Source organism: Vanellus vanellus, assembly GCF_965231255.1.
Source record: "Vanellus vanellus genome assembly, chromosome: Z".
Classification (NCBI taxonomy): domain Eukaryota; kingdom Metazoa; phylum Chordata; class Aves; order Charadriiformes; family Charadriidae; genus Vanellus; species Vanellus vanellus.
This window is the reverse complement of record NC_138908.1, coordinates 61,183,004-61,209,479: the sequence shown is the minus strand read 5'-3', so window position 1 is coordinate 61,209,479 and position 26,476 is coordinate 61,183,004. Positions and strand designations below refer to the sequence as shown.

General features: G+C 37.4%; 1 protein-coding gene across 3 annotated transcripts in view; it reads left to right on the top strand.

Annotated features, from left to right (window-relative positions):
• The window catches only part of CERT1 (ceramide transporter 1), a 79,498-nt gene that overhangs the window by 41,867 nt on the left and 11,155 nt on the right, over positions 1-26,476 (top strand). For 2 of the 3 annotated variants that reach the window (XR_014270209.1, XM_082497778.1), the window contains exons 4-11: positions 6,798-6,905; positions 7,711-7,849; positions 8,820-8,903; positions 14,391-14,548; positions 20,135-20,227; positions 22,470-22,556; positions 23,502-23,594; positions 24,177-24,254. Coding sequence is in view for 2 of the 3 variants with exons in the window: in XM_082497778.1 (XP_082353904.1) it covers positions 6,798-6,905; positions 7,711-7,849; positions 8,820-8,903; positions 14,391-14,548; positions 20,135-20,227; positions 22,470-22,556; positions 23,502-23,594; positions 24,177-24,254 (840 nt within the window). In the remaining variant the exon portion in view is untranslated. The remainder of the gene's footprint in view (positions 1-6,797; positions 6,906-7,710; positions 7,850-8,819; positions 8,904-14,390; positions 14,549-20,134; positions 20,228-22,469; positions 22,557-23,501; positions 23,595-24,176; positions 24,255-26,476) is intronic. The other variant, XM_082497779.1, reaches the window with a different exon arrangement.

Here is a 26,476-nt window from a genome sequence, read left to right as displayed (position 1 = left end):
TGTATAACTGTTAAAAGGAATGATATGGCAAGTGCTTGCAGTTAGGATCAGCACTGTTTTTATTTTTAAAAGTACAGTTGCGCAAGGACTATCCTTAAACCAAGATCAAGCAGTATGTATTCGAATTAACTCATTCTTCGAAATTTATGACTATTCCCTCTAGCTGTCAAAGCATCGAAGCAAATAAGAACACTTACTTCAGTGTATTGAGAGTGAAGGCCAGAACATCAGTGCTTTTTCTGACAATGTCTAATAGCAGAATGGAGATTCCTAATTCTTGTGTAGCTCTAGAGATCCTACTTCTGTCTCCTGACAGCCCAGAGTCATAGGAGGGACAAATGTAGTCCTCTCCCAGTCTTGTTATAGCCTTATGGCCCAGTAGTACAAGCTGCTTTAGTTTTATTACTAAGTCAGTATGCAGAGGGATGCAGTTGTCAGCTGGGGTTTTGGTACTTTGGCTTACAGAAGAGTTTTATTCTGTAAAATCACATTTTGACAGTGGTTCCCAAGACTGAGGAGCAGGACGATAAAGGTGTTCTATTACTCACCTTCTCTGTGGGCTCCTGGGTGTCCTCCTGCTCAGCATCCTGGCTGTTCTTCATTCTGCTTTTGGAGTGGCTGCCTCTCCCAATTCAACTTTTGTGAAATCTTAGCATTTAAAGATGTTGAATAATATTTGGTGAATAGTTTTCCAGTGTATATTAACAGTTAACAGAATTCATGGAAAAAACAGTATACATCCATGTAAGTAAACGTGAGTGTGAACTATGTGGATAAAGATTATCAAGGGCCAGTCATTTGCCTTTAGTTGCCTCTTTGTCAACTTGCGTTCTCTTCTTTCTGCAATGATTTGTGTTGATACTGCTTCTTGGCTCTTTTCCTTTCTTTAGAAAGCAGTATGTGGTTCCAGGGTTTATCAGCCTGTGTACTACTCTAGGTCATGCAGCTGTTAGAGGCCTATAGTCTGCAGGCAACACATGACAACATACCAAAAGTATATGGAGTTTGCAAAGTAAAGATCCAAAAGGTAATTGTTACTTGGATTAGATAAGTGAGTATAACAGTTAAAGTAATCTTAGGGCTTATATTGCTATAGTTTCTGTTCTTTCAGTTATCTTATTATACTTATTTTTCAACTTAAAATTCCTGTTGTTTTCCTCCTGTGCACATACTATGCTATTTACTATGGAATTGCAACTTTTATCACTGTTGGAGGAAAAATATGTCCGCATTTCTTTATCTGTTTTTGCAGTTGCAAAGAAAGGTCATGTTAGAAACTTTCTAAGTAGTCTCCTGCGCTGTGCTTAGGAGGGATGTAGGCAAGGAATCATTATACAGCTACTGTGACCTGTGTTGTGAAATTCCCATCTCTTCCTTCCTGCTAATAATTAATAAATTCCCATTGTCAGTGGCTATGGAACAATTGAAAAATCAGACCTACAGACACATGTTAATTGTATCTTTAACTTCAGTCCTCAGAAATGCATCATGGGCTGCCCTAACTGTAGTGTCTGTGGTATTCTTACTGTCTGTGGCCATCCGTAGGTTGGCTCATCATAGCAGTAACCCTTCTTTCTTCAAGTATATGTTTTAAGCATTTGCAGAAAGTCTAAAAATTGTCCTTGGAACATAGATGTTTTATAGAGCTTGTCTGCTTAGTCTCCACCAAGTCTTTGATAGTATCTTCCATGTCGTTCATTTTGCGTTTTTACTTTTTTCTACATTCTTGTTTTTCATAAGATCATAGAATCATCCAGGTTGGAAGGGGACTTTAAGATCATTGAGTCCAACCATTAATGTAACACTGCAAAAACCACCATTAAACCGTGTCCCTAAGCACCATGTCTACTTGTCTTTTAAATACTTCTGGGAATGGTGATTCTACCACTTCCCTGGGCAGCCTGTTCCAATGCTTGATAACCCTTTTGGTGAAGACATTTTACCTAAGATCCAGTCTAAACCTCCCCTAGTGCAATTTGAGGCCGTTTCCTCATGTTCTATCACTTGTTACTTGGGAGAAGATACCAACCCCCCACCTCGCTACAGCCTCCTTTCAGGTAGTCGTAGAGAGCGATAAGGTCTCCCCTCAGCCTCCTTTTCTCCAGGCTAAACAACCCCTGTTCCCTCAGCTGCTCCTCATAAGACTTGTGCTGGAGATACTTCACCAGTGTTGTTGTTCTTCTTTGGACTCACTCCAGAATCTCAATGTCTTTCGTGTAGTGAGGGGCCCAAAATTGAACAAAGTATTCGAGGTGGGGCCTCACCAGTGTTGAGTACAGGGGGATGATCACTTCCCTAGTCCTGCTCACAACAGTATTCCTGACACAGACCAGAATACAATTGGCCGCCTTGGCCACCTGGGCACACTGCTGGATCATATTCAGATGGCTGTTGACAAATGCTCCCTGGTCCTATTCTGTTGGGCAGCTTTCCAGCTGCTCTTCCCCAAGCCTGTAAGATATTGCAGTTTGATCTCTTGGAGCTTTTAGTAGTATTTTTCACAAATACTGCAGAGAACATGATTAGAGTCACTGTATCCTGATGTCTGTTTCATCACCTCCTAGGGTGTGCCGTATGCCTTAGAGGGAGGAGCTGCCTACTGCTTGTGTTATGTAAAATTATAAATAATTTATAATGCTCACTGCAAATATCTGCCTTGGTGGACAAGCATACATTGAAGCACTTGACAGACACTAAATTGAGACAGAATCAAAATAATTCCTTGAAGATATCGGAGAATAATTCGCTTTATTTGATTTTTTTTTTAAGTGCAGGAGGTTTCCAGTGAGTCTGTACGTTACTCGGGAGTATTATTGACCCACTTCAGGAAATCTTTAACTGGTGGATCAGTGTGAGCCGTAATGGAAGTCTGCAATATGATTCTGCAAACCCTTAGCTGTTTTACTTAACACAGCTTTTCTGACGTACTGCCTTGTTGCTGATACCAGCACCTGCTCCAATAAAGAATCACATGAAGCTTTGGATCATGTGGCTCTTCCCTCTCGTCTAACATAACAAAAGGATTAATGGATTTTGTGCACTGCCTTAGAAAGCTGAAGGTGTTGCAGTGTACTAACAAGTGCCAGTTTTAGTGTCGCTTTGAAGCTATGATTAATGCATGGAATTTCGAAGAACTGCATCTATATAGTCAGCATGGTAAATTAGCATTAGTGCCTGATGAATTGATACAACTTCTGCAAGTTTTGTTTTCAAGCAGAGACTGTTAGCTTCTATTATATGGACTCTATCTGCTTTTCCAATTTTTATCTTGGGAAATCAAAAATTGTGTAAAGAGAAGAAGCTTGTGTCAACATTCCTCTTCGCAATGTAATTGAGTATTTCTGCAGTGAATAGTTAATGATGATCTGCTTTGCAAGACATAAATGCGGCAGTGACCTGCTCTCATTTAGATGTTGCGGTAGTAGAATGGTGGGGCTTTGCATGATTCCTGCTTTCATTGTTTGTGTTAAGCTGCTTGCATGTGTCTGCTGTTAGCTGGATGGCTTGTCTCTGCATCAGTTATGAAGAAATACTTATTTTATGTTCTTCTGACAAATAAGTAGTCTTGATGTAATTTTCGTTTTTTTCCTTTTGGCTGTTAAAATATCATTGTCTGAGACAGTTTTGTGAATGTGATCTGTAAATGCACATGCTTTGGATTCATGGTGTGTGCTCTTCAGTCTGCTGTTCCATCTGCTGAATTTGCTCCTTAGTTGCAAAGAGTTAAAACTCCCTAAATGCTTTTTATGTAACAACTTTTTATTGGTAGGGTTTGCAAGTTGATAGCTGTATTGTATACAGTTCTGAATTGTGGATGAACTGTGTAGTGGAATTTATTAATCACAAGCATAAATGACAGTCAAATATACTGCTGAAAAGGTACCTTAAAAAAAAATCAAGCGTACATATTGATATGGAAAGAAGTTTATTCTTTCACCCTCAGCTTTTATTTTGTGATCTAAGTTAACTGCGTATTGACTGCATGAGTAATATTGGAAGAAAAGTATTTAATTCAAATGTAGAATATGTCACCAGACTTTCTACTTGTAAGGTTACATATATTCTTGTAAATTATAAAGTAATACTACTAAGATGTGATTTTGAGTAAATCTTCAAATAGGCAAGTTCAAAAATTTCACTTCCTAAGCTTAAATCCAGGTTTTGCATAAGTGTTTCTTTCTCACTTAAATGAGTAAGCAATCAGATGATGTTTGCTGTCCTTAGTTAAAATGCTCTGACATGAATGCAATGGATATTTTGGCTACATGGTAAAATCGATCTGTTCAAGTCATATCCTGTTGAAATGAAATTTTACCTTCTTTCTAGTGTGTACAACTTACAGAGAAAATAGAATGGGTCCCCACTGTCAAACTGACTGTAGTAAAAGCACATTCAGAGCCATCTTAGTGTTTGTAGCATATGATTAAATAAACACTGATTTTACCAGTAAAAGAGAAGTGTTTTTAGATGTGCATTTAGAGGAAATATTAAAAGAAATGTGTCATGCTTCAAAGTGCTGTGTGACTCTTATAAAATGCTCTTTTCAGGTTTATGCTTATTAAAGACTTCTGAAATGGAATAACTGTTTGCCCCAAACTCTTACTCTCCATTTGGAAATCCTTTTATTCCCTTGCCTACTTTGTTTTTACTCGTCAAGCTTTTAGAGGACTTAAAGTCCATAAAAGAGCTAAAAGCCCTTACTTGAGTATTTGAAAAAAAAAACAAACTAATCAAAGCTTCATAATTTGATTTCTGTTATACTAAAAATTAAAACCAGTGAATTAAGGTTATAATCCTTGCACTGAATTTCATTGCAGTTCAGAATGTGGTCCAATATCCCAAATACATTGCCAAAGCTGGGTATACTGCTCTACACTTAAACTGATATTCTAAAAAAGTCCCATGCATCCAATGTGAATGTTTTTAACAAAAAAACTATTCAAATAGATATTTTAAAGACAAGCTTTGAAACAAATAGTAGGACTAATTCTTAAAAAAATGGAGCTTTTAACACTTTGGTTGCTACGGTTATGTAGCTATTTTTCTAGGACTCTTGCTCAACATAAGATTGCTTTAAATGCATGATTTAGAGCAGAAATTACTAAATTATTAATACATCCTTATAGTATGACTTAATAAGGAAACTGTCTTGTGTTCCATTATTTCACTCTAAGCTGTCGTTAAACATAATCGTCTATTTCTCCTAGTTCAGATAAGTTGCAGTATTTCTAAACTTTTGCTAAATTAAGCAGTAAATTTAAGATGTGCCTTACTAAATATTTCGAATTTACAAGTGCCCTTTTTTTATTTTAAGTTTATGGTCACTTAGCCTTATTCTACCAAGACTTTTGGAGTGCCTTTTTCTGACTACACTTGCATTTCTTGGTCATATTCATTTTTCAACTCCACTTCTACTTTCAATACTCATCCTGATTCTCATGTTTCCTCAACACTTTCTTGTCTTCTACCTCATTCTTTAAATGGATTAGATTTAAATTGACTCTTGGGTCCTTCTTGCTTGGTTTTGCTAGATAATCTCAGTCATGTTCATTCAGGTATTATACGGACAACTCTGGGACTCACGTTTTTCTTCGCAGTCTCATTTCTCTTCATGTCTCTAAAACTGGATTTCTTAGCCACTGATCCTTTAACCCAAACATACATACTTTGTCCTGCATATTGCAGTATTGTAGAAATCTTGTTTTAACCAACACCAAACAATACTTGTCCTTTCTCCTGGCTTTTAATACAGTTTAAGTTCATTTGCATCTTAATTTATCAGCACTCTCTTGTCTTGCCAAAGCCTATGCAGTTTCCATTTTTTTTCCATAAAAAGTACAACAGCTATAATTTCATGGTTATTTCTTGTTTATTTTATATAGTTAGTTTTGTCTCCCCTTCTCCCTGCCCCATCTGAATTTCAAATATTACTCTGAACCATCTGTTTATTTCTTGCATTATCTTTCAGGGGTTTTCTTCTCCTTTGCCCTGCACAGGCCATTTGCATTAACCTTTAGGGAAATGTTTTTCTTCCAATTCCTCAGTATCTGCTTCTATGTGATTTCTGAGGAAACTTGTCAGACTGGATATTTTTAGATCTCTTTGTTGTTTTAATAGAGGGGTTTTTTTTCCATTATTCAATTAGTTACTATTATGGTCTTCTCTCTCTTGCTTTTAGTTTCTCACCTTGTTTATGTAGACTTCTGTTCTTTGTAAAAAATAATTTCAGTCTAGTGTAAAGAGTTTGGCTGAACAAGTCTGGAACGAGGAGGAAAAAAAACTCGGTAGCAGTAATTGTCTGTTTTTCTAAGATCTCTGTTTTGTTGCTTTTAAAAATAAAATGGCACTATTTGAATGATTGGAAGGATTGAGGCTAATTGTCTTCAAACTGCACCATGTTAAACCCCTGATTAATTGTAGAGTACTGTATGTTTTTGAATGCTGTGTGAAAATTGTTTGGTAGGGATTACATAAACCAAAATAATGGAATATTGTCCATTTTTTTTTTGAACCGTTAAATATCTGTTGCTTTGTTCTTCTGGGGGCACATAATAGGTTGAAGGTAACTGTTTTTTTACAGATCATTATGATAACAAAAACCAGATCGATAGTAACTTTACAGATGCTTCATCGACACTTTAAATATGCAGGCACAATTTGAGTTATTAAACCCATGCTGCTTCCTGACAAGAAACAAATGGACTGGGTTCAGAAGAAATTACATTAAACTTGCTTTCATTATTTCTTTTTTATTAAAAGCCTCAGCACTCTAGTTTTGTGTGTGATTTGTTTTTCAGACTGAATCTGGCTATGGATCAGAGTCAAGTTTACGACGCCATGGCTCCATGGTGTCTCTTGTTTCTGGAGCAAGTGGATACTCCGCGACATCCACCTCTTCGTTCAAGGTTAGTGAATAAAGTTTTCTTAGTATTGGTGTGTAAACAACACATGCAGCTGGAAAATAAATAATTTATGTGAAGACTCATTCACACTAGTCTAGAAAAAATAAAAAATACTTGGTTTACTGTAAGTGTTAGTAACTCATCGTATGATGATGAATAGATTGTACAGGAAGCTCTCTTGTACTTCTGTGCAATTGTCCCTTTTAAACTGTGGTGTTGACTTCCAACGGCAAGAAAGTAAACCCTGTGGGAGCATTTATTATCCTTTATTTACTCCTCAGAATATCAGGGCTTCTACATGAAAAGGAATGCTGATTCTTTCACTTAATCAATTTGATTAATACTGATTGACAAATGATGGCTTTCCTTGTCTCACGTGGGTAAATATTTAACAGATGAACTTGGGTGGGCTGCACTTCTGGGAGAGCAGAAGAGTAACACAGGGAAGGGGAGTAAAGTTTGGAACAAAGATCTGGAGCTGACTATTTTCAGGCAAATAGGCATGAAGTTGGCAGCATGCAAGATCACATTTTTAATAAGCTTTTGTTGAATGCTCTAATATAGCAGATGCAGTCAAGACAAGAGACTGAGACCAGTGGACACAATGAGTAAGGACCCTTGTATATGGTTTCTTACATTCTTTTAACACTGACAGTATTTCATAGCTGTTGATATCTAAAATGTCCTTAGTGTACTTGAATTTGTTCTTCATAGCTGCAGCAATCCTTTTTTTTTTTTTTTAATTTATGCATTGAACTATTGCTGAGTATGTAGAACCGTTTCAGGCTTTTGTCTCTTGTATTTACAGAAGGGCCATAGCTTACGGGAGAAGCTTGCAGAAATGGAAACCTTTAGAGACATCTTGTGTAGACAAGTTGATACTTTACAGAAATACTTTGATGCCTGTGCAGATGCAGTTTCCAAAGATGAACTCCAGAGGGATAAAGGTAAAACTGTAACTGGAAACTCTTATCTCACAGATTTTAGCTTTTTACACAGCAATAGCCATTGAAATAGTTACTATAGCGTTTGACATGTAAATAAAATGTCTCTTAAATTTACTCTTTAGTATAGGGATCAATGGTAGGTATTTCTGCATAAACAGTGTTAACTATTTTCACTTCAGAAGTTCTATTCCCATAAAAATCTGCTTAACTTAATATTAACCTGTAGCTGTCAACTGTACAAAAGGAATGCTCTTTTAAGCATTTGATGTTACAGAAGAATAATTATTTACCCTCATAAGGTGAATTCAAGTTAGTTTATCGCTGTGTCTCTTACCTTTTATTTTTAAAAACCAATGGGATAGTAGTTTTGATAGAAACAATACATTCTTTAAAAAAGGCAAAGATGCTGCCACAATGAATGCTCCTGAGATGTATTGGCTGGAACTAGAGCAACTCAGTGCACACTTGAGGCCCTAGCAGACTCAGGTGTGGATGTCTACATGTCTCTGAATTGTTCTTCTTGGAACACAACTTGTTGTCATATCCATGCGCTCTCCTGAAGCATTTATAATCATCACTGGGCTTGTTCTGGCAGCTTGTAACTTTTGTTAGTAAGAAAAAAGTAGATAAATACAATTCCACTTATTTGCAGACTTTCTAGTGTAGAAGAGTAGTTGCTGAATCATGGTACCCTGCTTATCCAGCTGTAACACTAAAATAATGTTCCTCCCATAGAATTGAGTGCTAAACTTCAACACTGAGCAAATGTTAGTCTCCTGATGGTCTCTCAGTAATGTTGACAGTGGTCCTGGGTCAAAAAAAAAAAAGGGGGGTTGGGGGAGGTTCATGACTGTTATAGAAAAAAATCTTAAATGCTGCCTAGCTGTGAAGATGCTCTTAATTATTTCTTAAACAGTAAAGAATTGGAAATGTTTTCTCACTCCTGTAACACACTTTATCTCAAATTTAGTGGTAGAAGATGATGAAGATGATTTCCCTACGATGCGTTCAGATGGGGATTTTTTACATAACAGTAACAGCAGTAAGGAAAAATGTAAGTGTTCCAGCTTTTTCACTGAAAATTCATATGAATGGTGTCATGATAAGCCTGATAGATGTGTATTAATGCTCTTTTCTAAACAGAAAAAGGCAAGAACAGTTATTTAAAGGGGAGTCTTATTAGGAGTGTGGTGGAGCACAATGCTTTTCTAGTTAGGTATGTTCCAGTATGGTTTTTCTAAGTTCTATGGCTACTTAATGGTTAAATCAGCACTGTTATTGATTCTCACTCATCATAATTTTAGCACTTTCTTACTGTATTTTCCATTGTTATGATGAACAGAATTCTGATTTTTACTCTTATCGTAAATGATCTAGTTATTGTACTCACTGCATCCGTGCACTAAATGTGAAGAACTCGTGCAAGTCTTGCTGTTCTAGAAATCTGATACTGCTGGCCTTGTAGAAGTTGTGTATTCATTTAAAATCTATTTGTTTCCTTCTTAGACTTTCTCTTTTTTTCCTGACTGAAATATTTGGGTGTTTACATTCTCTAGATATTGAAAATTCAGTGAGTCCTATGGTATTTCTTACACATGGAATCACAAAACTTTGAGGTTGCCCTCCCTCCAGTTTCAACTCTGATTGAATCTCCCGAAGTACTCACCAGAAGTGTTTTTAAAAATGTGAACACTTTCTTCAAGAACCTAGAAAATATATGGGAAAAAAAGCCTTTTTCTGTGTCTTCTGTTTTCTTTTTAATTGGCTATTGTCCCCATGTGTTACATCTTTCCTTGCTGTATTTAAGTAGAGTATAGCCAAAACCGTTACAAGGAAAGAGGAAAGGAAAGGGAAGGAGCTTTCAGCATGTTTCCAGAATTCATCGTATGAGTGGATTTTTTTTTTTTTTTTTCAACTATATGAAGTGCTTGGTCTACTGAGGATTAATCATAATGCTGATTTCAGAGGTTAAATAACATATAACTCTGAAGTTTTGAATAAATATTTCTTGCTGCATATCACCAAAGATAAGCAAGCTTGCAATGCTCACCTGGAAGCAAGTGCACAGTTCCACTAATCCTATTGTGTATATAACAGCATACATTTTCTTTGAGGACCGTTAAGTCAGAACAAGTTTCAGAAAACTGAAAAGGCCTTCTTTAAAAAAATGTTAAGTCAGAATTTAATTTTACAGCGTGATTCATTTTGAAAGAGATGTCTTTGTCAAACTTAATTTTTGTAGGATCATGTAGGAGTTTCAGCTTAATTTACCTTTAGAACAGTTCTTCATATCCACGTTCTTCTGGTGTATCTGCTATATATATATACATATGATATGGGGAATGTCATTAGGAAAGACAATATTTTTAGTACATCTGGCCATTTTGGATATTTAAATGCAAAGTAAGTGAGTTCATTTTTTTTTTTTTAATCACCTGTTTAACAAGAATTTGAAGTGATATCCATGTTCCTCTTGTAAAAAGTTCTGTATCAACTCTTTGGGAACTTGCATGCTAAGAAATTGCTATGTATTATGGGTGCCTGTATATAAGCTCTGTATATATATATACACTGTAGCTCACTACAGAAAATAATTTCTGCAACCCCTTGCTTTTGCAGAACTTCTACATCCGGTTGTTATGGTTCCTGCTTCCATTAAATTTACTTTCCATCAATTATTTTTATGAAAAGCTTTCTCCGTTTTAGTTTTTGTGTACCTCAGTTTGATTTCTAATTGCTAAATCCATTAAATATTTAGTAGCTAAGTGCTGCAAAGCTTGATGAGAAATGAAAATTTGGAGTCTCTGCCCTAAAGTGGAATCATAAGTCATAAGTGATGCAGTGGAGGAAGTACATATCTCAGATTGAGAAAGCTGTGCCCATGTATTCGGCAGAAAACTACTTGGCCTAACTGGCAGTGAAAGATTTATCTTCAACTTCACCCTTTTTTCTAAAGCTTAGCCTCAGAGCAGTTGTTAAGATTCTTTTGGTTTCTCAAATTTTGGGTTCACTTCTTGAAGTCTCCATCCAGTTTTAGAAAGACTGGAACAATCTTAACTGTGGCTGAGAAGCGGTTGCCTGTTTTTTTCTGGGCCTGTTCTGCAGTCAGTACTCCAGAAAGTGAAAAGCATGGGTTCAACCTCTTATTTAGCCTACCATAATAAAGACGAGTGTTTGAGCTTGCTGTTCAAACCACTGGTACACTAATCTAACATTCAAATTATTAGATTTAAAACTGACTTAAGGGACCATATTCACATTGTCTTTCAAAATTTATTCCCTTCTGCACCTTTCCTGCGTGGGAGAAGAAAGTTAACATGACTATAGGGATTTCTGTAGTGCTCTGAAGAAGACATTCTGGATAGGGAGGCTTTTTCTTTTTTGTGTTCTCTTGGATCTTTGAGTGAAAAGCTAGGAAGAGTACTATGAAGATATTTACATTTATTGGTCACTTTCCAATTAAAAAAATCTGGTAACTGATGATCATTTGTATAAAATGCCAAGGGAGAGTCTGGCTGATGAATATTTACCCATTGGGATCTTACATTCTGAGAATGTAGAATCTTGATCAGCGAGTGTTTCCATCCATCTGCTTAGGAAAATTAGCATATTTAGATTTAAATTATGTAAGAATAGGAAGAGCAGGTGAAACCTACTTAAGGAACCTCTTTGAAGACGTAAGGTGTTTTTGTACTGGAACTGTAAAGATGGAAATGGTACACAGTGGGATTTATGCTGGATTTTTGTACTTTGAATGGAGGAAGAATATTCGTCAATGCATTGCTGAAATAATGGGGTGGTTCTTAGAGGAAAACTAGTTGTATTGATCCTACTGCTATCCACAGATCAACGACAGTAGGTGTCAAGAAATGTTTGGGTGCATGACCTATTTATTTTTCACTTAAAATTAGTTTAGTGATGTAAGATGTTATGGTAGCATAAAAAGGAAAAGATAAAGGAACTTCTTTCAAATTACTGTCTTTAAAATAATTTTCTGGTTCACTGGAAAAAGACTTGATTAAACAGGTAATGTTTGGAACATCTGGGAAAGTGTTACAAACAATCTTAGGAACAAAAAGGGAAAACTGACCTATCCTAACAGACAGAAGTGTAGGAGAAAGGGGCTAAAGAGGTATCGAAGGCTAAAGCATGGTATGAGAAATCTTTTATATGAAAGGCAAGAGAAAACAAATCAGAAATAAAGCAAAATGCTTAAAAGACAGGATAATTAAAAAGGAACCACTTGGAAGATGCTGAAATTGAAGTTAAAGTAGGAGAAAAATCATCCTGCTGCTTTTTTCAGTTGGCTGCATGCAGTTTGATCACCAAGCTAAAAGAGCTGTTGCAATGGTAAGAATAGGTAATTTCTTATTAGCCTTTACCTAGAATCATATAGATCTCCTGATGCCACATTTAATTTTGAAATACTCAGTCTTGTAGCTGACATGAGAAGAAGCTTAAAAAGGAGTAGGAAAGATGTTCGGGCTCTCCAAATAGAAGTATCTGTCAGGAGATTTTCTAATATGATGAAGCTCAACTGTTACTGAGATGAGGCTTGAGGTCATCTTCTGACACGATCCAGGAAGACAAATGTCTGCTGTAGTTAGGAATGAATTAAAATACTCCAGTCCATCATAAGGAATCTCTTGAGCGACCATCTCTTCAAAGAAACAGGTTTTGCATTTTTCTGCAGCAGGTTTGGTTTTGCCCACAGTTGTAATGGCTGAAGGGAGCTATGGACATTGACTTTAAAACTGCAAGCTCTGCATGCATCGCTGCTACTATGAGACTCATCATTAAAGAATGACTTAGAATATATGATGACTGAAACTGCATGGAAGTATTAGTGAGCTGTAGCTGAGACCTAAAGTTATCCGTGAACAAAAGCTGTTTTTTTTCCAGGAAGTGAGGCTGCATTGCTGCATCTCCCTTACAGTCTACCACAGAGATTTCTAAAATTGTTTTATAGTGTTGCAGCCAGTGGCAGTTTCTTGAGCATGTTTAGCATGTTGTATAAATGAGAGAAACACATAAGCATTATAGCTGTGCTGGTAAGCCTGCACATGAACGCAGTCTACGCTAACAGGGCAGTTTATTAGTATAAACTGTATTTTTCAGTCATGAAGTGTCATGGGTGAAGCTTTTGTTGTGTAATTTTCATTATTATTAGTGAATCCACTGCATCGCCTTCTTGCCAGCTTATACCACTTTACTTCTCAGCCTCCTCCGTGTTCCCTCTGCAGCTGTGAGAGGGAGGGAGAGCTGCTCTCCTCATTATTGTTTCTGATACAGATTTTTCTTTCTCTTACTTCCCTTTTTTTCTCCAGCCCCCATCATGTTTACCTTTTGGGGAGTATTCTTGATTAACACAAAACAAAAAATAAGCCGTATTCTACCATAGTATGTATGCTTACGAAGGTATTGGAAGTGATGTGTGGTCTGTAATCATCTGTTTGAAAAATAGTTTGATTCCTTCTGAAAGGAGGGTGTATAAAACCTCTAGAGACTTAAACCATTGCTTAAGATCATGTGACGATTGCTTTCTGTTCCCAGAGTGTAGATACTGTGCTCTACTATTAGAGAACAGCAATTGCATTTCTCTTCCCAACAAGAACTGAACTGCTTGGAAGTTCTGCTTTGCCCTTGCAGACAGATACTGGATAAACTCACACAAATATTTATTTGTCCTTTTTAAACCATAACAGTGGCATGTTGACAAACTGACAGACTGGGGGGAGGAGGAGAAGTGCTATCCAGCTGGGTGATGTCATTAGCTTGCCCCATGGCATAGCAGGAGTTACTTTAACTTGCTGGGCTCTGTCAGCTTCAACATGGGTGTTACTTCTGCATTCTAATATTTTCTGACATTAATGTGTAGTGTTTGATTTGTTATTATGTCAACCTACATACGAGTTTGACATATAATAGGTACTTTTTTTGTCACACATTTTAAGTGACTTGTTTAAATAGCCTTAGCAACAGATGGCTTGGTTGACAGCATGAAGTAGTTGTTGGAACTGCAAAACCCACAGTACTTGGATAATTCAGCAGGTTTCATACTTTTATCTTATACCTTTTTACTTGGAGGTTTTTAAATCTATAATTACCTGCTTCAAGCAACCTTGAATGTTACGTTTTGGGTTTGATTGCATTTTGAAATTGTTGGTTAGTTCTGTATCAGATAAGTTTTAAGGTTGCTTTGTGTTAATTAGGCCCCACTTCAAGCTGTCAAACTGCTATTGTTACAAAGTATTACCACTCCCTCCACCCACATGATTTGCAGAGTGCAGAGTAATACAGCATTACAAGCAGACTTGAAATACAGTATAGCAAGATGAAGCTGAAGGGACGTGTTCCTCCTCTTGAACCTCTTTCCTTATCCTGTGGATAGCTAAAAATTATTAGCGCTTCTAATTTTTATTTTTAAATTAACTTTCTAGCCCATCTATTTTCTTGAAACAGTTGTAATCTAAAGCATACATATAAAATGCTTGTTTGAGTTGAAGGCAGCTATCAGTGAATGATTTGTGTTTGTTTTTAGTGTTTCCACATGTGACACCCAAAGGAATTAATGGCATAGACTTCAAAGGAGAAGCTATAACTTTCAAGGCAACTACTGCTGGAATCCTTGCTACACTCTCTCATTGTATTGAACTCATGGTAAAACGTGAAGAAAGCTGGCAAAAAAGGATAGATAAGGTAAGATCGTTTTCCTTTTGCTCTTGTTGAAAAAAAAAAAAGTTTCTTTATCTTGAAATTGAAACTTCCAATGAGCTTTTTTTATTCCAGGTATTTCTTTTGTTTTTATGTACAGCATCTATTAAACTTAAGTGCTTTCATTATTAGTCACATAAAATGTTAAACTGTCCTCCTGGGTGGTGATATAGTAACATTATTCATTATAGTCTTTCTTTCCCAGCCCTTGTTCAGGTAGTATTCCTATGGTTTTTGTATCTATAAAGAACCTCATAGTATTTCCATGGTAATAAGGATATTGCTTGCAGCTTTCCGTAAGAGGCATAATTATCCATGCTTGCAAAATCACGTGCAAATCTCTGAAATGTTTTAATTGTGATAAGAGATGGTGTCAATACTGAGAACAACCAGTTCTAACTCTAAATGTCTCATTAAGGTAGAATTATTTCACTTTCCTTTAGGAGATTGAAGAGATTAAGTCATGTTTTATACTAATTGGTTAAATTTTTTAGGTGTGTGGTATTGGAACATGTGTCATTCTAGTGGCAGTGATAGTTCATGCTAAGCCTACTCAACCACTGTAGCAACTCAAAAGGAGCAGTGTCTTCTCTCGAGATGTGCTGGAGTGTGGCTAGGTTGTACTTCAGGCTCTGATTTCTAGAATCCTTCCAACACTGCCTGGTGTCCTGTGGAGTCCTCTAGCTGTTGTCTCTTGTTTTTCATTTAACACGTTTCCATGTGGTGTATATCACACTTCAAATCTTACTCCGTATGTTTTAGTGGTACACGATTTGAAGAATGAACGCATTCAGCCAAAATACATCCGTGTTTGAATCCTTGACCCTGTCTCCTGGATCTTCTTTGTCCATATGTCAAAGACCTGTCTAACTCTATTGCAATTTCTGTTAACACTTAATTTGTTACTGCTTCATTTAAGTAGTTGGAAGAATTACAGTCAATCCAAGACTTGATGCTTGTTCATAGGATCATAGGGTCATTCAGGTTGGACTAGAGACCTCAAGAATTCTCTCCAGCCTGCTGCTTAAAGGAAGGACAGTTTGAGATCAGTCTGGGTTGCTCAGGGTTTTATCAGGTCTGGTTTCAAGTCTCCAAGGCTGGAGACTGTACACCTTTTCTGGCAGCCTATTCTGCTGCTCCGCTGTTATAGTGAAAAAGTTTTCCCTTATCTAGCTGGAGTAACTCTTACTCCAGTTATCTGCCTATTGTTTTTCATCCTTCTACTATAGACAGCTGTGAAGTGTCTGGCTCAGGGTCTTCATGACTTTCCTGGAGGTGTTGGAAGGATGAGATTAGGTCCTCCAACAAAAGCTTTCTCTTCTCCAGGCTGAGCAAACACAGTGCACTCTTGTGGATCAGAGTTTGTTTAGAGCATGAATGAAGTGAGTTTTTCTTGTCCCTAGGTTAATATGTTAACACAGAAGAATATGTTAACATAGAACTTGAATTTGTTTAGGCTAGTTATTTGTTGCTTTTTTCTTGTTATGTGGACAAACTTTAAAGCACTTGTTTTAGATGCAAGTGGTTAACAAATTCAAACCTAAATTTCACTGTGCGTCTCATGTGACTGATGCCTCATACAGCATGAGTAAATACACTTTAAAGGAGGTCACAAGCTTATTTGGACTTGTTTTCACAGAAATTAAAATAGCAAAAGCTTCTAAAAGCTTGGAGGTTTTAAGTTGCTCTGCTTTGGTAGCCTTGCAACTTTTTAAAGTCACATTTGTCAATGAAACTTTCTGGGGTTTACAGCACAGTCATGGTAATTCTAATATAAAATAATTACTTTGTATTCCTCTAATTGCAAGCCTTTTGAAAGAGGAGTTTTTTATTGAATTAAATAATACAGAATTGTGGTGGGCTAGCCTTGGCTAACAGCCAAATGCCCACCCAGTTGTTCACCACCCATCCAGCAGGATTAGTGGAAAAATTAGGATGAGAAAGCTTATGGGTTAAGAGAAAGACGGGGAGATTGTTTACTGGTTCTTGTTGTGGCAAGAACATTCTTGACTTGGGGAAAATCAGTTTGTTGCTGATTTAAAATAGGTCCAGTTAATGGGAAACAAAAAGACAAATAGTAAACCAGCTTGCTTTCTCCATTTCCCAACCTCAACTTCGCTCCTTCACTGCAGGCACCTATACCTGCTGCTTGGTAGCCCCAAGCAGTGCAGGGTGAGGAATGGGTACACCTCATCTCTGCCACTCCTTCCTCCTCGTACTTTTTCCCTGCTCTGGTGTGGGCCCTCTCCGTGGGTGACAGTCCTCTGGGAAAAATCTGCTGCAGTGTGGGTCTTCCATGGGACAAAGTTCCTTTAGGAAATACCCCTCTGCTCTGGTGTGAGGTCCTCCATGGGCTGTGATGTGGATATGCTCTCTACCCTGGAGCTGTTCCCCCTCTTCTTCTGGCCTTGGCCTCTCCTCTGTTTTTTCTCACGGTTTGTTCCCCATTCCTCTCTCCTGGGGGAATTTTTTGCTCTTAAATACATTTTCAGAGAGGTGCCACACACATGGTGGATGAGCTCAGCTGTATCCTGCACTGGGTCTGTTTCAGAGCTGGCTAGAACCACCTGTGTCTGACACAGGGGAGCCCCTGTCCCCCTCCCACAGAGGCCACCCCTAGAGTCCCCCATGACCAACACCTTGACACCTACACCCTTAAAGACAGCAGTTGACTGTATTCAGACCTCTGCTAATGCTATTCCACTTCAGTCACGGAGCTGCTTTGTTTTTTCTGTTACCTTGCTCTTTTAGTGGTTAAACATGGTGTTAGAGTATCTTGTATAACTATGGGCCTGAGCAAAAAACATTACTGTGTCATCTGATAAATACAAGTGGGAGGAGAATAGTGTTGATCTTCGTACTTTTGGTTTTCTTGAATAGATGTGTAAACTGCTGTGAAAAGGATGTAAATATTGTGAGATGATAAAGTTCAGAATATCTTCTGTAAAACAGATTAGAGGGGAAGATTACATTAAATTGGGCAGCTGTTTGTGTTTATGTTCTAGCTTAGAGGGTTTTCGAGCTCTTGTAAATCTGTGCAGTGCCTGTAAAAGACCATCTCACAGAATTGAAAGGGGCTGTGCAGGTTTGTCACAGGAAGTAGAAGATCGCTGTCAGTGGCTAAGATCAATTAGTGTTTTACAAGTAGTATAAGTACTACTGTAATCCAGCTCGCTCTCCTTTCCCCTCCAGCCTCCTTGCTCCACTAGCTTCAGAACTGCCTTTTACTTAGCAGCAACACACAATGGTGATCGGCAAGAGTCTCACTACCTCACAAAACTATACAGCCTCCATCTTGTAGAGGGCTAGCTTAGCCTAAAGATGCAAGATAAATTTGTCTGCTTAACTTGAAACAAATATGTTTCAAAATTATAGCTGTCCTAAAAAAACCCCTTATATTAAAAAAAGGTCAAGTTCGTTAGAATTTGTTGAATCTGAAGGTTATTACAGTTTGACTAGAGATGAGTACAGTGTTATGAACTATCTCTCTCTATAACCCCATTTTATTTTAAAATGAAAGACAGGGTTTTAAGTTACATTCTGAAGGTTGGAAACTATTCCTAAACCTTTGAAAACAAGAAATTATTAGAAAAACATCTTTTAATTTTTAAGGAGACTGCTAAAATAATGCACTTAGCAATTGTAATTTTAGAATTCTATATTTTGTTTTCTTTCTGTTACCAAAACAGTCAGATGACCAGAATAAAACTGATACAAAAGCATGTAATGCTATCTAAAGTTAATTGTAACTACAGCTTTGCTTTTGACCTTTTACTCTTAGCTGTTAAGATATTGAGCTTCACTTTTTATTTTTCCAGTGCAGTATATTTTTCAGTGTGAGCCTCTTGAATCTATTTTAAAACAGATTTTTCTTAAAATTGATAAAAATGGAAAGGATGTAATGTCTAGCGTTTGGCCTGTTTTACTTGTGACAAAATCTTTGGGAGGATGCTTTCCTTGTTGTCTTGACTACAGCAACATTTTTCTGTTCTGGTTTCCTTTGGTCTTACTAATTGTTATTAATGAGCAAATTTATCTTCTGAACCTTAAGGTTAACGTGTTTAGGGAGCTTATTATGTTCACCTTTGACAATTGTAACTTAAATGTCTCATTAAATTTTAGAGTTTTAATACACCAGTAATTTTTCTGCTGTGCAGTAAAACAGTTTCTCAAATTTTGCCTTATTTAATGTAGATGGCAAGAGAAGCTAGCAGATTTGGAGAGCTGTGTTTTGACACGTGAATTATCACTAACTTGCAGACTGAAGTACAGGAAGTGTGGGGATTTGGGATGAGTGGGAGGAGGAGTTGTGGTTTGGTTTGGGGTTTTTTTTGAATTCCAGGTGTTCTGGTAAAACTTTTATGGTTTCTCTCTGACTTATTCTCAAGTCATGCTTTGTGCATCTTCAGGACTCTTCAGTTACTTTCAAAAAATAAATATGCAAATTTTGTGAAATGTAAGTGTTAGCAGTTATTGCCGCTTTGTGACAGTTTCAGAAGAGAAAAGGCTACATTCACACATAAAGACAATACTCTTCATTCCTTTTTACTAAGAATTTTCCTGTGGAAAGCTGTACTACTATTTTTTTTTTTTTTTTACACTAAAACTGTTGCTTTACTCTTCACACTTCTCTTTAGAAACTATGTGTTCCAGAGGGAATGTTACTGCCAAATTCCCAATTGGTAAACTCAGCCTTTCAGTATTGCTTAAGGGTTTCTCACTGAATCTTTACAGTTCAAATTGGGTTGCTGAATAATTATACTCGTATCTGCAAGGAGTAGTGTGTGGTGTCCAGTTGTCACCTGTAAAACTTAACTTTCTTACACCTGAGGTGATTCTGAAATGGGACAGAGAAACATCTTATGTATTAAGGCTGAATTCTGCAAGAATTTCAGAATTTTTTATAGCTTTTTCACTGAGAATATCTAGGAGTATTTAGAATTTGCAGAGGAAATACTAAATGTAATCTGATTCTGGCATTACTACTTTTTTCAAAATATACAATGATATAGACATCATCAGTGGCTCTAGTACAGTCATACACCTATTATGGGAGAATGATGTTGAGTTGTTGGTCTCTGCATGTTCACAAAATGATTCACATTGATCCAATGCCAACTAATTATAGATACAAACTTACATGCTGTGACTCATTAGTTTCTCACCACATTCAACAAGTTAGCTTTTTACCAGTCTTACTTTTCATCCTTTGTTATCACTGCCCAAGTATCTGTGTCAAGGAGGTTTGTAGAAACTGTCAGTTAGATATAAAATCTGACCCTCAGTGAACCATGAATAGTTATGTTTAAACTAGATACCAGTTTTTGCATGCTGATCTAGTTTCTTCCACATGACTTAAGGTGTTTTCAAGGTAGCTAGCTCCCCAAGCTTTGTATTATAAACGCATGTATATGGGTGCATATAATGCATGCATGCAAATAAATTCTGAAAATCAGCAGCTTTTTAATTGTTACTTGGAAAAAAATTACACTGGTCATTCCATTTATTAACATGTTGACTGTTATCAGTCAATTCATTCTTACCACATCAAACAATTGTGTAATTTTACAGGAGATAGAGAAAAGGAGAAGAATTGAAGAAGCATACAAAAATGCTGTGACAGAACTGAAGAAAAAGTCCCATTTTGGAGGGCCAGACTATGAGGTACAAATCCTGCTTATGAAATTGTTAAAAACACTATGATTTTTTAAATTGGTTTGTTTCTCAAAGGAGGGAAAGAGGTGTGTAAATCCAGTTGTTTGGCTTGTGCAAGATTGTTCATGCTGCTTTTATTTTTCTACCTTGGAAACTGAAAATGTACAAAGAATCTGAGTCCTTAATTTTTTGAGAATGGACCTCTGTTTTCACCTCAGGCTTCCATGTTCTGCTTTTGTCTAAAGCATTTTGCTTACAGATATTTCTGCTGATTTTTTGATTTTTCTTGTATACTTGATGGTGCTTATATGCAATAGTTTTGTACTTTCCCTTTTTAATGCTTCAGTTGTATAGTTAAGTAAAGCAAATATGAAAGCACTGACTGCAGAGACAGTCCTAGAATCTGAAGTTTAACTTGAATTGATTTTTAACTGGTCACTGCCACTTTAAATTTCATATTGACAAATTCAGTGATTTTATGTTCCTTTCATCTGTTAAATTGCCTATTTCAGCAGCTTCCTCCTTGGTGAGGTATTTAGTCAAATTCTAAGACTCTTAAACCACCTTCTGAAGAATTCTTATCACAGAATCACAGAATGGTCAGGGTTGGAAGGGACCTCTGGAGATCATCTAGTCCAATTCCCCCGCCAGAGCAGGGTCACCTACAGCAGGTTGAACAGGATGGTGTCCAGGTGGGTTTTGAATGTCTCCAAAGTGGGAGATTCCACCACCTCTCTGGGCAGCCTGTTCCAGTACTCTGCCACCCTCAAAGTAAAGAAGTTCCTTCTCATGTTAAGATGGAACTTCCTATGTTCAAGTTTGTGCCCGTTACCTCTTGTCCTATCACTGGGCTCCGCTGAAAAAAGACTGTTCCCATCCCCCTGGCACCCTCCCTTTAAGTATTTATAAGCATTAATAAGATCCCCCCTCAGTCTTCTCTTTTCTATACTGAAAAGACCCAAGTCCCTCAGTCTTTCCTCATAAGAGATGTTCTAATCCCGTAATCATCTTTGTAGCCCTTTGCTGGACCTTCTCCAGCAGATCCCTGTCCTTCTTGAACTGGGGAGCCCAGAACTAGACACGGTACTCCAGATGCGGCCTCACCAGGGCAGAGTAGAGGGGGAGGATGACCTCCCTCGACCTGCTGGCCACGCTCTTCTTGATGCCCCCCAGGATGCCATTGGACGACTTGGCCACCAGGTCACATTGCTGGCTTATGGTCATCCTGTTGTCCACCAGGACTCCCAGGTCCCTTTCCACAGAGCTGCTCTCCAGGAGGTCAGCCCCCAACCTGTACTGATGCGTGGGGTTATTCCTCCCCAGGTGCAGTACCCTACACTTGCCCTTGTTGAATTTCATAAGGTTTCTCTCTGCCCAACTCTCCAGCAGTACACTTATAATGCAGTTTGCATAACTTTTATGATCTTGGCCCTTTCATGTACCTTAATCAAACACATTTCGACTTACAAGTTGTAGCCTGAGAAATAGTACTAATATGTTGAGATATTTAAAAGATACATGAGCTTAGGTTCTCTGTTGTGTCTGAGGCATACGCTGTAAAATAAAAAGATGGATAGGAAGTTGGACTTTGTCTGATTATGAACCCAGCTTCTTCTCCCAGGTATCCCTGTTGTCAGGTAGTTTTTTGAAATGTGCTGTACCAGTTTATTTTATAATACAGTAAAAGCAGTAAACCTGATTTTCTGAAATTACTATTTTACTTAGTAGACTCGAGTTTTTAATAGTTGACTCAACTGTACCTGCTTTTTAGTGTTAAACTGTTCTTTCCAAGAATTTTCAATAGAGATCCCCAGGATTTTCTCTTCTCTTGTTACGGTTTGAGCACATATCTGAAATGTGCCCTAAGGCACTGGAGTACTTGGAAGGAGTCTAAGGACACAATTATGTGTACTTTACTGAAACACTGTAAACATTTTTAAGAGAAGATAGATGTTAATTAAAACCTAAACTGATGCCAAAGCATATTGTCATTGTTGCTCAGTTTCCTGTTTTTTTTTTTTTTTTTCTCCTTTATACAACTATCCCTAAACTGTAGTTGGAGGGAGTAACTTCCCTTAACAAGTAGGATTTTCAGAGGAATTGTAATCTAAGAATATTGGTGAAAATATTTGAGGCCTATAGAAAGAACTTGCATAATGCATAATATATAAATATATATTTCTAATATTAAACTGAAGTGGAACTCTCATGTCCCTGAAATTTTCAACTAGTTTTGTTTCTTATGCTCTAGGAGGGCCCTAATAGCCTGATTAATGAAGAAGAATTCTTTGATGCTGTTGAAGCTGCTCTCGATAGACAGGATAAAATGGAAGAACAGGTATTGATACTGGAAAAATGTCTTCCTGATGGGCACTTCATAGGAGACTTATATGACTTAAACTCAGTCCTGGGGTGCATCTCCTGAAGCCCTAGATATTTTAATCTGACACTGATACAGGGAATTCACTTAATATTTTTACAGTCAAATATTGTTGCTTAACACTAATTTTGAGAAAGTGACTTCACAGCTTACATAGAAAAGGATAGTGCTAAGCTAATTGAATGTCTCTAGTTGCTGATTCTTAAATAAGCGTCCTATATAAAACTTAGGATCTAACTGATGTCCGGTGCAAATAAGAATATCAAACACTGCAGCTATTTCTCAAAACCTAATTATTGCTCTGAAGTTTCTTTTGACTCTAGCAGTGTGTGAAATAGCAAAGATGTAGTTTTGTTGGTGTTTATTTTTATTTAAAAATTCTGTAGGATCTGGCTACTTCTTTCTTAAATACACTTCAGTGACAAGGATCAAAAAGGGATAAGATGCATGTGAGGAAATATATAGAAGATGAGACAATATAGCAGTATATAAAATGAGAGGGAATAACAAAGTGGTGCATCCTTTGTTTTAGTGTTTAGGCTTATGAATGTAGTGAATATAGTGACTTGGTTAAGAATTAAGACTTTCTAGTGGACATACAGTACCCAACAGTTTAGCTATGTTGGGGTGTTGTCTCAGCAGAGAGTGAAAGTTTTGAGTGACAGGTGTACTACTACATGGATCCTTAACGCTGCTGATCTATTTTCCTACACCTTGAAGTATAGACAAATTCAGTCTTCAGGCCCATTCACTTACTGAGAATTCCAGTAGGATGACAGCTTCATGCCTGTCATGGACAACATTAGTTGTTGTAGCCACTGTGTAGACTGAGGATGACTCACTGTGTTTCACAGTCCACCCAGTAGCAGCTGACTACTAATAATTAAACCTATTTTGTTGCAGTCCCAAAGTGAAAAGGTCAGATTACACTGGCCAACATCCTTACCTTCTGGAGATGCGTATTCTGCTGTGGGGACTCATAGATTTGTCCAAAAGGTAAGGTATTTCTCACTATCTCCTTTGAATAATGGGCTGACCTATGATATTTCTATAGAATATTTTGTATAGGTAGGTGAGATTTTTTTTTCAGGTGTTTCTAGTAACTTTCAATGGTTTACTAATTTTCAAATGAAGTAGCTGGAATCAGAGGAGGACTGTTTTCTATCTTGGCTCAAAAAATACTGATTTAAGTATCTATTTAGAATACTCTTTACTTGTATCAAGCTTGTCAGATAATAAAGAAAAAAATCCCAACTTGCTAACCTCAGTGTTTTTAAGATACCCTCTCCAAAATTCATTGAATTGATTTTATACAAACAAAAAAAGAAACCAGCTCTTCGTATCAGGGTCAGTTGACTGGGTTCTTTAGTCTTATTAGAAACACTATGCTCCTCTCAGGGGTACATTGGGAGCATAATACATAATAGGTGCATGAAATCAGCATTTGCTGCTGTGCTTGCTGCTTATGGTGCTTTTGTTTTCCTTTTCTTCATTATCTTGTGCTTGCAAGTTGGTACTGAATGCTCTTTTGTGCCTTTGTTCTGATTACTTGGTTTTTTCTTTGTCTGTCTCTGGTAGCCCTATAGTCGCTCTTCCTCCATGTCTTCCATTGATCTAGTCAGTGCCTCTGATGATGTTCACAGATTCAGCGCCCAGGTACTGTATTAATGTATAGAGTGGGGGTTACATATCTTTGCTGTATTTAATCCTCTTCTCTAGAACCTGGGTTTGTTGTTACATAAATCACTGCTTGCTTTAAATTAGTACATTGAGACAAACAAAGGAGTTCTCTATTCTTGTACTAAATGATTGTCTTTTTACACCCAGCTTGCATGGATATCACTTGTGCAAAGGCCCAAATCTTATGAAACTGTTGGATTTAATTCAGTAGTTTTAATAAAAATGCGTACAACTTGAAAAATTTGCATTTCTGGTTATAATAAAAGTAGAATAACACCTGGTTTGTGTGGGCTGGAGATGGTCTTTGCTGCAAATCAAATACTTTTTCTTGCTTTTAAAGCAAAGGTTTTAATTTAGTCTTTAATATTTGTTTGTAATGGCATTAAGATACTAAATGTTAAGGTTCACTATTACCTCTTCAACTAGTTTTACTACTGAAAGGTCGTTAAGTATGTTGACAAATAAGATTGTTGGTATGAGAATTTTTACTGAAGATTTTCAATCTATTCACTTATCCTTCAGAAAATAAGTCTGACATCCTGAATATGTCAATGTAGTCATAGTGACACATTCCAGTAATGTACAAAATTACTCTAGGTGCTTGCTCTGAAGATCATAGTTTATAGTAGAACTAGGAAGGTGACATCATGTGTTTGCTCTTTAGTCTCAAAGTAGTTCGGACATGGCATTCATGCCATTATTTCCTTCCGCTGTGGTCCTTATGTAATTGTGAATGTGGTACTTCCTTCTGGGATCTGTTGTTTTGGAGTTTTTTTTGAAATTAACTAACACTGCACACAACCTGCTTTTTCAAATGGAATGGATTTTCCTTTGATTAACAAGAGCCTGGAGTTGTACCACCTGCAGACCTTACTACCAGCTTTATGAGCAGGACCCTAACACTTAAGGACTCAGTTATTGGACTGAAATCCCAACACTTGCCTTGACGTTTTGCAGTTTATTTCTGGAATTTGAACTTACTGCAAGGGGGAAAAATATGCAGGTTATGTTGCAGAACACTGGTGTGGTCCACTGGTACTCCAGTAGTCAAGTTAGTTTTTCAAGTTTGTTTTTGTGTGGGAGGAGGGGGGAAATCAAATAATAAAAAGCAAGTTTGATTCCAAAGATGGGAAATGGTTGTCTGTCAGGCAATGGGTGCATGGGCAGTTGAATATAAGGGACACACACCCATACACGCACCCCCAATATTTTCCCTAGAATTAATTTTTGCCAGATTAACAAGTCAGTCCACCTGCTCTGGAGCTTCATTGCTACTGAACAAGCAGGTGAAAGACAACTGAGAGGATGAAGAGAAAAGCAGCACACCTTTTGGTGGCAACCTGCTGTAGACCTTATGAAAATGAAATTGGCCTCTGTCCCCAGGCTGAGGATTTGGCTGTTGGAAAGGCAAACTATTGTCTTGATTCTGAATGACTTGTTTCTAGACTTCATTCATACAAAGGGAATTTTGGTATTAGTGAAAGGTCAGGTAGAAACTTGCAGTCTTGTTTTAGGATTGAGAAACATAAACATGTATTCTGGTGGGAGCTGGTTATTCAGTGTGCCTCTAGAAATGCATTTATTTGTCTCTGCCAGTTCAGTGGAAGGTTGTGGGCTTAAAACGCTGTAGTTGCTTTGCAGATTGCTTTCTTTTAAGGGACTACCAGATTTTAAAAAAGATTGAGCTGTTCTGAGAGCCTTTGAAGTAAAAAACTTCCCACTTGGTTCAGATCAAGGTTGTGTGGCATACAGGTTACAGGTATTTCAGCAGACCATTCCTGTAGCTTATCAGGAATCCAGAGGTAATAGTGTGGTGTCCCCAGTGGGAAAGAAGTTGTGAAACTTGACACTGTGCCTCTGAAATAGGTGCAGGTTGACAGACAGCCACCAGTGTGCAGATTACATACAGTTTGGACAGGTAATATGCACAAGGCAGTTGTAGGTACTGCAATTCCTTGGTGAAGTAGAATTAAGAAACTGTTTAGATTGCACTTCTGTGGATGTGTCCTTCTCTGCTTTCCTTGCTATTTCTTTCATCCCTCTGCATTTAGTATAAAACAAAAAGCAGCAAAGGACAAAACTAACATATAAAAGCTAGCTTTGGCATTAATAGATTAGAAGCTAGAGGAGAAGAGGTATAGGGACCTAATGGTGTTGTAGGGAAATGTTGGGAGCACGGCAAGGATTCCTTTCTGAAA